The 10,969-nt window shown below is 43.0% G+C and overlaps 1 protein-coding gene across 1 annotated transcript; it reads right to left on the bottom strand.

Annotated features, from left to right (window-relative positions):
• Positions 1-1,951: 1,951 nt before the first annotated feature.
• On the bottom strand, positions 1,952-7,877 carry LOC138952563 (uncharacterized). The gene is made up of 7 exons (XM_070324250.1): positions 7,764-7,877; positions 7,221-7,433; positions 6,408-6,590; positions 5,697-5,903; positions 5,123-5,323; positions 4,174-4,393; positions 1,952-3,504 (listed from the first exon to the last, which is right to left on the bottom strand). The coding sequence occupies exons 1-7, from the start codon at positions 7,875-7,877 to the stop codon at positions 3,257-3,259; spliced, it is 1,386 nt and encodes a 461-aa protein (XP_070180351.1). The 3' UTR covers positions 1,952-3,256.
• Positions 7,878-10,969: the final 3,092 nt, after the last annotated feature.

The following is a 10,969-nucleotide window of genomic DNA, read 5'->3' as shown; positions in this document are numbered from 1 at the left end:
CAGGCTTGCCAGCTCCGCTTCCGCACTCTCCAGTTTGCTGCTCATCTCTGCCAGCTGTCGGTCTTTTTCTGCTGTCACTGCCTTAAGTCCCTGCTGTATCCTCTCCCAGGATGAGCGAGATTCTAATAAATCAAATAAAGGTTATTTTAGCATAAAGATACAGATATCATTGCATTGTTCCATGAGTTTATCATAATCATGTGAGCTTGCTTTTGAAATGAACATTGGATAAATGGAGGGTTTTTAAATTGAGAAAATCTCTTATCTTTTATGTTGATATAATATTATGAAAAAGAAAACATTTCAAAGGAGTGAACATATTTACAGCAAGACAAATAGAGATTCTTGACACCAAAAAGTTGTGCACTGCCTATCAAACATGATAGAATTATCATTAACCATGTTGTGTAGGCCTTGATTCAGATGTTACAATGCTCATCATTCCTTGTAAGGACTAACAACTTTTTTCATGTGAAAAAAAAAAAAAATGAAAAAATGAAAAAATGACACCAGAGGCCAAGTTCATTATAACTTATATAAGGTATCTGAACACAGAAGATTTAGTCTGTGAAGGGGTATTAACTTCTGCATTCTGGAATTGTTGCTCCTCATGGCGCACTTCAAATACCTACCAGCAAAAGCTTCATCTTTCTGGCTGAGAAGCAGGGATTTGTTGTCAAGATCATTGGTAAGCTCTTCAAGCTCTGCCTTGGTCTTTGCAAGAGTCTCTGTCAGCCGCTTCTCTGCTTCCTCAGACTGACTGTGGAATGTACAAAGATGTGTGTGGGTGGCTCATTGAGCTTGAAAGATACATTCCTTCATGTGTACAGGACCATGCACACTACCTCAGATCTGCTCAGAATTTAACATTCGCTACAGGCATCCTTTCATTTAGAAATACATGTTTATAAAAAAAAATCCACAGCCTAACTGCTTCATGTGCGATATAGGAATTGTTTGCTGAACTGATTTTGCAGACTGACACGAGTGTGCTTACAAAATCAATTCAGCAACAACAAAAACACCTGCCACTCAATATAGAAAGCAGTAACATTGGGGTGGGTTTTTTTTTTGTTTTTTTTGGGGGGGGGGGGGGGGGGGTAAAAGTGTCAGGATGTTCTTATTCTAGGAACAATTTTGGACAGATCTGAGGTGGTGTACATCATTGTTTTAGGTTAACTGTTCAAAATAGAATGCAGACAGCATTTAATTTGAATGAGGTTGTATTTCATCTGCCCTCAAATAATAATACACACAAACATAGACATTGTGTCTCTCTCTCTCTCTCTGGAACACTATGACAGAAAATGAAGGAGAAAAAGAAGAAAAAGAAGGGGAAAAAAAAAGAAGAAAAATGTGTGGCTATGTTAAGAATGAGTGTGTGCATATAATTACAAACAGAAACCCTATCTTTTTTATTTTGCTGTTTCCTAATTCTCACTTACTGACTCAGCATTAAAATGTAAACTTCATTCTCAATCTCAGTGAAAATTGGAAGGCCTCTCAAATGCATGTAAATATTAGGATTATTTTAAGTCATATGCATAGATGGTCTACTCTAAGACCTACTCTACCATTACCAATCAGTACAAATGGACCAAGGAAAAGTAAACTTCAGTTTGTATGTATGTACTTTGTAGTTTGCTAATGTCTACCATCAAAGAAATGAACTGCTAGCTTTACTTAGCTTGCACACAATATGCCGATAAAAGTGAAGTTTTAATACAAAATGAAAACCACTGTTTGTAAATATGTCTGGTGATGTTGTCTATAACCTACTCTTTTAGTTTTAGGCACATGTACTCCTGCAGGCTTCATTTAAAATCATTGGGCCTTATGTTGGTAAACAAAATGCAAAATTTGATTTGTTTTGTGGTTCTCTGGCAGGCAAACGAATATTTGACAACTTCTGTACCATCAACCAAAGCCAAATAAACAAATTACAAATGCCTTGTGCTGGTAACAATGTGGTTTATTTTGCCAAATTTCATTACAGTTGCAGATAACATTGAATAAAGAATATTCTCCTGTCTTAAAAAACAAATCATTATATGGAAAATGGTAAAAAAGAAACTTCATAAAATATAAATATCTCAATTTAGCATCCTTTATAAAGTTGCACGGATCCCTTTCAAATTATTGGGTTCACTCTTCAAACAAACACAAACTTAAGTGGTTGCTGGCCATCTGTCCATACAGAAAAACACTGCTCATTCCTATGACTGATTGATTATTCAGGCGAGTCAAAAAGGAATTTATAATCAATGCTAGCCCCAAAAACCTGTCTTGATTACTTGTCTGCTATGACTAATATTTACACATGAATAAACTGCTTGTCATACAGATTGCGCATTACTTGTAAGTAAAATTGGCACTGAAGCACAGTAAAAATTGAGATCCAGCTTAGTGTAGAAACATGGGAGTAAAATAATAAAACAAAATAAAACATTATTTAAAATATTTGAAAATACAACTCTGAACTGCTCTGTCACCTCACCCTTCCCATACTGCCAAGCAGATTAAGCATTTGATTTAAAATGTTGAAACGTACGGTATTTATATAAACATTGTGCATTCTGTCACAGTGCATGCAACAATAAAAATACGAGAAGGAAAAGAAAAACAAAAGGCAGAGTAGAGATGACAAACAAAAGCAAAAGTGGCAGTCAGTAATGTTAGTAAAACAGTAAATTACTAAATGAGGGATAGTTTCAGAATAACAGCACCAATATGTTAAAGTGTTAAATAAATCTGAACAAAAAGTTAAAACAAACATGTTTACCAACAACCATAGGAACTCGTAGACGAAAAATTGCACTTTCCCAAAAATACACAGGAGACAGTTGATACATCTTTTGAGACAATTGTCACAGGCCACAATGGCCACCATACTCAAGGGCTTCCACCAACCATCTGCTCTTTTCTATATTTTAAATGCACACAGCAGTGGATCTTCTTGAAGCCAGTAATCAAGTGGGGAGGAGATTTAAATACAAAAAATACAGATCAGCCAGGATGCACCTTTAGCTATGAGGGAGAGTCCGCACTTTAACAGAACTTTACATAAGCTTTGAATATATATAAGACTGGGATGAGAAAATAGCTGTGAAAAACAAACATGGACCAATACAACCTGTTGAATCATTACTTTGTATGTCAGATTGTTTGTTACATTGCCTTGATAAACAATCAAAGCATGGCAATAAAAAAACTTGTGCTGAGAGGGACAGTTAAAGCAGCAACATTGAGTTTTAGTTCAAGGAAACGAAATCATGTGCTCTGTGAGTACACTGCAAATGCCACCAGCCAAGCAGAGGAAACAGAAAGTGACAAGAAACCTGCACTTGTGCGTGGCATTGGCCAGCCGGGATTCCACCCCTGCCAGTTGTTCCTGCCACTGGTGTCTGTCACTGAGGAATGACATCTGCTCTGCCTGCAAATCCTTCAATGATTTGGCAACTGTGTCACGATCCTGGCACGACTCCTCAAACTTCTTTGTCACATCTGAAACATCAACATTTCATCTTTCTGTGGTCTCTAGGCTGCAAAACAAATAAACCTAAGTTCCAACTGTATTGTTACTTCACTTTCCCTGGAAGAGCGTGGGAAAAAGGATGGGTGGGGGTATACGTGATAAGCAAATGATAGCACAGGGATGGCCAAATCGTCCACCCGGTCGCCAGGGGCGAGTAAAAAATCCGCCCGGCTAGAAGAAACCGCCAGGCAACTCGCCCGGCTGGCCAAAGAAAATTCTGGTCAAATGCGACCATTTTGGTTGTAATATCGAGTTATAAAGCCATATAAACACCGCAGATCAACTGTGGTATGTAACGGGCCAGCAAAATTTCTGCCGGGCTAGTGACTTTCTTGAAGTTACTAGCCTGGCTGGCGAATTAAAATGTTGAGATTTGGCCATCCATGTAGTATTATACCTCTAGCAGCTTTACTGGCCCAAAATATGTGACACATCAAGCATGACAGCAAACCTTTTTCTTGTTTGAGGGTGTGAATACCTGAGCGTGTATTTTGTAAGCTATATTTTATAGTCAATAGATCATAAAATATGTGCAAAATTTGCATCACATGCAATTTGCAACAGGGAGCAACTTTCTAAGGCAGGGCAAGACTTCTTGCAGAACGCAAGCACTACACAAAGCCATGCATTGAACTCACCATTCAGGGCAATGTCAGAATCTTTCTTGGCTAGCTGCACGTTAGTCAAGACTGTGGCATGAGCCTCATCCTTCTCCCTGGCTTTCTGTGCAGCTGCAGACAGGTCTTCTTCTAGGCGTTTGCAGCCTGCCTCCAGTGCAGCCTTCTCCTCCTCTACTTGCTGTTTGCTCTGCTTCAGGCGATCCAGTGAGATGGTCTGCTCAGTGTAGCAGTGACGAACCTACAGCGAAAAATAATACTTAACATCGATGCTGATATGGAAAATTTTGTCACCTTTGACTACATGAAGCTGTCAGTTTGTTTGTTCGTTCATGGGCTGAAACTCCCATGGCTTTTACGTGTATGACCGTTTTTACCCCGCCATTTAGGCAGCCATACGCCGCTTTCGGAGGAAGCATGCTGGGTATTTTCGTGTTTCTATAACCCACCGAACTCTGACATGGATTATAGGATCTTTTTCGTGCGCACTTGGTCTTGTGCTTGCGTGTACACACGGGGGTGTTCGGACACCGAGGAGAGTCTGCACACAAAGTTGACTCTGAGAAATAAATCTCTCGTCGAATGTGGGGACGAACTCACGCTGACAGCGGCCAACTGGATACAAATCCAGCGCGCTACCGACTGAGCTACATCCCCGCCCCAGAAGTTGTCAGTAACTCTTAGAAGAATAAAACAGCAGGGGCATTTATCCAGACGTCATGTAAAACAGCAAATATAAAGCCCCGTATAGCAAAACCAGGGCTAACCACACTCAACAGTTTCTGAAGAAGTGCTTGCTTGCAACTAGCACAATTTTTAATCAAGATGACTTTCATCCTCTTCAGACTGAGAAAGTAAAGTTGGTGTTTTCTTGTACAAAAACCTAAAACGGCCAAAGAAAACATGATGCTCACACACCAAAGTCCATTCCCATAATCACCATCACTTTTAACATTTGGGCGAATCTCACCGTGTCGAGTTCTTTCTGCAGCTTGGCGCTCTCCTCGCTGACGATGTCCAGCTTTCCCTGGTTCTCTGCGAGCTGCTCCTCTAGCCTCTTATTGGTTGTCTCCAGATCCTCACGCAGGCCTTTCTGTCGACTCTCCCAGTTCTTGGTCACTTCTTCCAGTTCCTTCTTTGTGACTTCTATGTTCTTTGTAAGAGTGGAAATCTGCAGGAACAAGAGAGGATATATTATATATATATATTATATATATATTCACAAGAGGGTCATACGTTCGACTGCTGGTATGCCCAGCAATCACATCCTATTTGAATAAACTAAATGGCTTTGTACTGCTATGAGGTCTTAGTTTCATCACAACAACACAGCTGTTACTCCCAGCTTTTCGTTTTGCGCTCTATTGTGCAAGTATATATACAACCCACACAGATCTCTATGTTTAACTAAAAGCTCCAGCCATCAAGTGCCCAAAGCAACAGTCAACTCAAATGTTTCCCATTGCCACTTCTAAAATGCACGGCTGTCTGAAAGCCTCACAACACCACTCGATTCTCAAAAGACATAGGGTACCTCCCCTCACCTGTTCATCCTTTGCAGCCACCTGAGCCTTGAACTTGTCAGCATCATTCAGGGCTCCTTCCAAGGAGAGGTCTTTGTCCATGATGGTGGCACGCAGGGCATCATTCTGCTCTGTCACTCGATTCGCTCTGTCTTGAAGGGCCTTGACCTCTTCTGTCAGCTTCTCCAACACCACCACTTTCTCCTCCAACTTTCTCCCTGTTGTCTCCTAATCATCCAATATCAAACCATAATTGTTAAAACGTCTTTGAAGGAATAAGTACATGGGTGCAACCTGGAAAATTCCAAAAACCGGCAAAAGTTGGGGTCCAGCTTTTTTAGTATTTAAAATGCCAAAAAAACCCTCTCCTGGAACAAAAACATCGGCAGCCGATGAAACCAAAAACCGGCTGCCGGCGTGTAGCCGGCAGAGTTGCACCCATGTAAGTATGTAAAAGCAGGACGTTTCCAGAACACTAAGGCCAGCTTTAAGCAGACAGTTCAAGGTGCTTGAAGAGTGTTCAACCAGCCTTTTCCAAACTTCATTAAAACTTTTACTTATTCCATTCGCTGTCCTCTTTAGCTTTCATTGTTGAACAAAGATGCCAAACAGAACTCACCAAGCAAACACACACTTTTATAATTTGAACCACCAAACACTGCAACTGGACTGAGACTAAATCCTCCTTTATAACACAACACCAACACAACAAGAGAAAAAGACCAAAGTTACCTTCTCCTTGTTGGCCACCTCTAGCTGCAGGGTCAGGTTAGCGACAACAGCGTTGTGAGACTGCAGGGCCTGCTCTGTGACTGCCTTTCTATCCGTCAGCTCTCGCTTTGTCTGCTCCAGTGATGTTGCTTCTTTCTCCAGCCGTGTCACCTCTCCCTGCAAACGCTGCTGCTCCGACTGGGACTGAAAAGTGCCAAAAACCATGAAAGGTGAGAATCGAAGAGAAGGACTTTTGGGTAGTCTGGGTGGAAAATCAAAGTTACCATTAAAACCAAAAGGGGTATAAGGCCAACACAAAAAAATTAGTCTGTTTACGATAACATAGGCACAAAAAAATAGGGTCGGTAGGTCGGGATTTTTTTCTCTCTCCAAAAAACCATATTGTTAAGTTATTTTGCCAAAAAACAAAGACCCCCCCCCCCAAAAATAAAGTCTAGGGTCGCGCGAAAAAATAGGGTCGGTCGGGATACCGTAAACAGACTATATTTTGTGTGTGGCCTAACCTATTAGTTTTAAAGTTTGCTTTCACAATTACTTACACATTACGATAGGATTGAATGCCAATCCGGCAATTTTATACTGTATGTTTGGTCATCTGGTAAGGCCCCAAAGAGAAGACCAAATATTGCCCAGCCTTTCTCTAAGCAGTCCCCCCCCCCCCCCCCCCCCTAACAACAGTAAACAGCTTGGGTATTTGCAGATGAAACTTACCCACGTGTCTGCATAGCTAAGCACTTAAACATGTCATGAAGTTATTAGGAGAAGGCTATCAACATCATGGTTTTTTCTTCAACCCTCCAACATCAAACCTACCGTGGCTAGCTCTTTTTCCATGGTGGACTTGCTGTTGTTAAGCTGACCAGTGAGGAAAGAGTTCTGATTTTCTTTTGCTGTCAGCTCGTTCTGCATTTTACTGCGCTGCTGTTCCAACCCTTCGCACGTCTCGGACAGGACTACAAGCTCTCGTTGTAAGGAAGACGCCTCTGACTTGGTTTCCTCTGTTTTGCGCTTTTGGTTTTGGAGAGCCTAAAGGAAATCACAAAGCCAGAGAGCAAGAATGAAACATGTTCATACTCTTTGGCTCATCAAGGTCAAATGTAAAACCACAAAAAAAGGGAAAAGGTTCCAAGGTTTGGGACAAAGGTCTCTCTTGGAATTTGGATGATGGACTCGACTCATAAACTTGGATTTTAAAAGAAAAGCTTTATTCAGCACTGAAGATCCACCAACTTGCGGCGTGAAATGCAAACCTCTTGTGCACTGGCTAAAATGCCACCCATACCCCCAACATCCGGCACACAAAAGTCTGCCATGATCAGGCTCGGGAATGAGTAAAAGTGGTTTGGGAGTACTGACATTTTGGCCGGGGTCCAGGGGCCGCTGAAGGCCCTTGGCGGGGTCCAGGGGCAGCGCCCTGGTGGGGGGACCAGGGGGGCAAAGCTCCCCGGGAAAATGTTGCGTTTTAAGCATTTTTAAGGGCACACAAAAAGTAAAGCATCGGGCTGCGGGCCGGGAGGTCGTGGGTTCGAATCCCATCAGGGTCATGTGGGTTTTTCGGGCTACGGTCGACTCCTACCCAGAGTGGAAGTGCTATGGTTCCTATGGGAAGGATGGAATCACACAGCCGAGTGTCATTCACTTAACGAATGCGACTTTGAGGGTGCTCAGGTTCTGTTTACCTGACCAACACCGCAGGTGCGGCAGTTCTCGGGCCTGGTTGACACCAGGATATATTATGACAGTAAGCGTAGAGTGCTGCCCTGTCACGTAGTCTCAAACCAAATTGGAAATCCATAGCATCATCATTATAATCATCCTCATCTCATTAATCATCCAAAATTATAAAATGTCCTTGCTCTTGTGGCCCTTCATGCCCAGAGCTCTCATGGTGACCTTGGTCTCATTGTTCCTGTTCCATCCTTCCCTGAATAGTACTTCTGCTGTCAGTCTTCAACGTGTGACGTTCTGGGGGGTCGACGGAGTTCTGCTCTCTGGAGGGGACGCTCACTTAGTCTGGCTCCGCGACTTAACAGTCAATGTCGTTAGTAGGGGGCATAGTAGGTAGTGGGCTGAGTCCGTTAGCTCGGGACAGACCCACTACTGAACACCGTCGAAGTGACTCAGCAGAAGTGCAGTGTCAACTTCCGAGGGTAGCCTACCGCAGCGACCCGACATCCCTCCCGACAGGTCTGGCAGCGGAACGAAATTCAGATGTGGATGGAGCAGTGAATGCAGGGACGGGGCGGCGTGAGAAAACACCGGAACAAGGAACAGGTGTAAGGAAAAAAAAAATTAAAAAAAGTAAAGATCAATCAAGAAAGGATCAAAAGAAAAGTAAGTAACCTTTCCATGTTATAATACTTTTATCCTTGCTCTGAGAAGTAAAAATCAAAAGCTCATTATCACAAGATGATCTTGCAGCATACTCCATCCAGTGAACAGGTAGTAAGCATAAAATCTATCACCAAACTCAACTCAGCATAAAAAGTCCTACAATGTCTTGAAACATTTGTCTCTGTACCTGTGAAATCAAGCTACTGTGCATAAAATCCAACACCAAACTCAGCATATAGAGTCCTATGTACACTAAGTCACACACTTTACAGAAAGGGTGCAGCTATAAGCTACAAACAAGAAGGGCAAAGCCCATACGACTCACATACAAATTAAGTAGATGTGCAACGCCAAGGCACTGCATACCCCAGCGAAAGACAAACCTCTCTCTCTCTCTCTCTCTCTCTCTCTCTCTCTCTCTCAAACACACACACACGAACACACACACACACACACACACACACACACACACACCCAAGTTACACACGTACACACGTACACACATACACACTCACTCACACGCACTCACTCACTCTCTCACACACACTTCACTGTACACACAAAACACACCCCCATACGCACATATAGACAGACGGACATACACACCTTTACAAACACACACACATACACTTACGCACACGCACACGCACAAACCAACCCACCCACTCTCTCTCTCTCTCTCTCTCTCTCTCTCTTTATCTCTTATAGACACACACCTACACACACACACACACACACACACACACACACACACACACACACACACACACACACATGTACATACGCACGCATGTACGCACGCACACACCCACAGACACACACACACACACACACACACACACACACATTGACTCACACAAATCTCATACACACAATACACACACTCATACGCACATACACGGTTGGCCTTGTGGTAAGGCGTCCGCCCCGTGATCGGGAGGTCGTGGGTTAGAACCCAGGCCGGGTCATACCTAAGACTTTAAAATTGGCAATCTAGTGGCTGCTCCGCCTGGCGGCTGGTATTATGGGGTGAGTGCATGCTAGGACTGGTTGGTCCGGTGTCAGAATAATGTGACTGGGAGAGACATGAAGCCTGTGCTGCGACTTCTGCCTTTTGTGTGGCGCACGTTATATCTCAAAGCAGCACCGCCCTGATAATTATGGAAACAAACAAACAAATACGCACATAGACAGACGGACACACACACCTTTACAAACAAACACATATACACACTCATACACACACAAACATACACAAAAAACTCATGCACACACACATTCACACACACACACTCCGGTTGGTCCGGTGTCAGAATAATGTGACTGGGTGAGACATGAAGCCTGTGCTGCGACTTCTGTCTTGTGCGTGGCGCATGTTATATATGTCAAAGCAGCACCGCCCTGATATGGCCCTTCGTGGTCGGCTGGGCGTTAAGCAAACAAACAAACAAACACCCACACACACACACACACACACACACACACACACACACTGTACATACGCACGCACACACACACACACACACACATGACTTAGAAATCGAAAAGGGCAGATACACGGGAACACCAAGGGAGGAAAGACTATGCAGAAACTGTGGAGTGGTGGAGGATGAACTTCACTTCCTTGATTCATGTACAATGTATGCTCATCTCAGGCAACAGTTATTACCGAATACTTCCACCGGCAGTGATGAAATAAGAGTCAGTTCTCTGTTTACTGACAGCGACATCCAAAGGCAATTGGCAAAATATGTGTACGATTGTTTTCAACTACGCAGATGCAATGCGTCTTCCGACTGTCCTCAATAACCTATGCTCATCTTCAGGTCCTCTTTGTTCACCCTGTTCCACTTGGTTTTGTATTACATGTATGTTATGTTATATTGCTATTTTTTCCTGTACTTATGTATCTTGAATGTGTCAATAGGCTATGTGCTTTAATGACAATAAATTCTGATTCTGATTCTGATTCTGATTCTGATTCACACACACACACTGACACACACACACACAAACACACACACATTGACTGACACAAATCTCATACACACATAACGCACACTTATACGCACATAGACCGGCACGGTTGGCCTAGTGGTAAGGCGTCCGCCCCGTGATCGGGAGGTCGTGGGTTCGAACCCCGGCCGGGTCATACCTAAGACTTTAAAATTGGCAATCTAGTGGCTGCTCCGCCTGGCGTCTGGCATTATGGGGTTAGTGCTAGGACT

This window comes from Littorina saxatilis, linkage group LG17 (assembly GCF_037325665.1).
Source record: "Littorina saxatilis isolate snail1 linkage group LG17, US_GU_Lsax_2.0, whole genome shotgun sequence".
In the NCBI taxonomy this organism is placed as follows: Eukaryota; Metazoa; Mollusca; class Gastropoda; order Littorinimorpha; family Littorinidae; genus Littorina; species Littorina saxatilis.
Note: the sequence above shows the minus strand (reverse complement) of the source record. Positions and strands in the feature narration are given on the sequence as shown.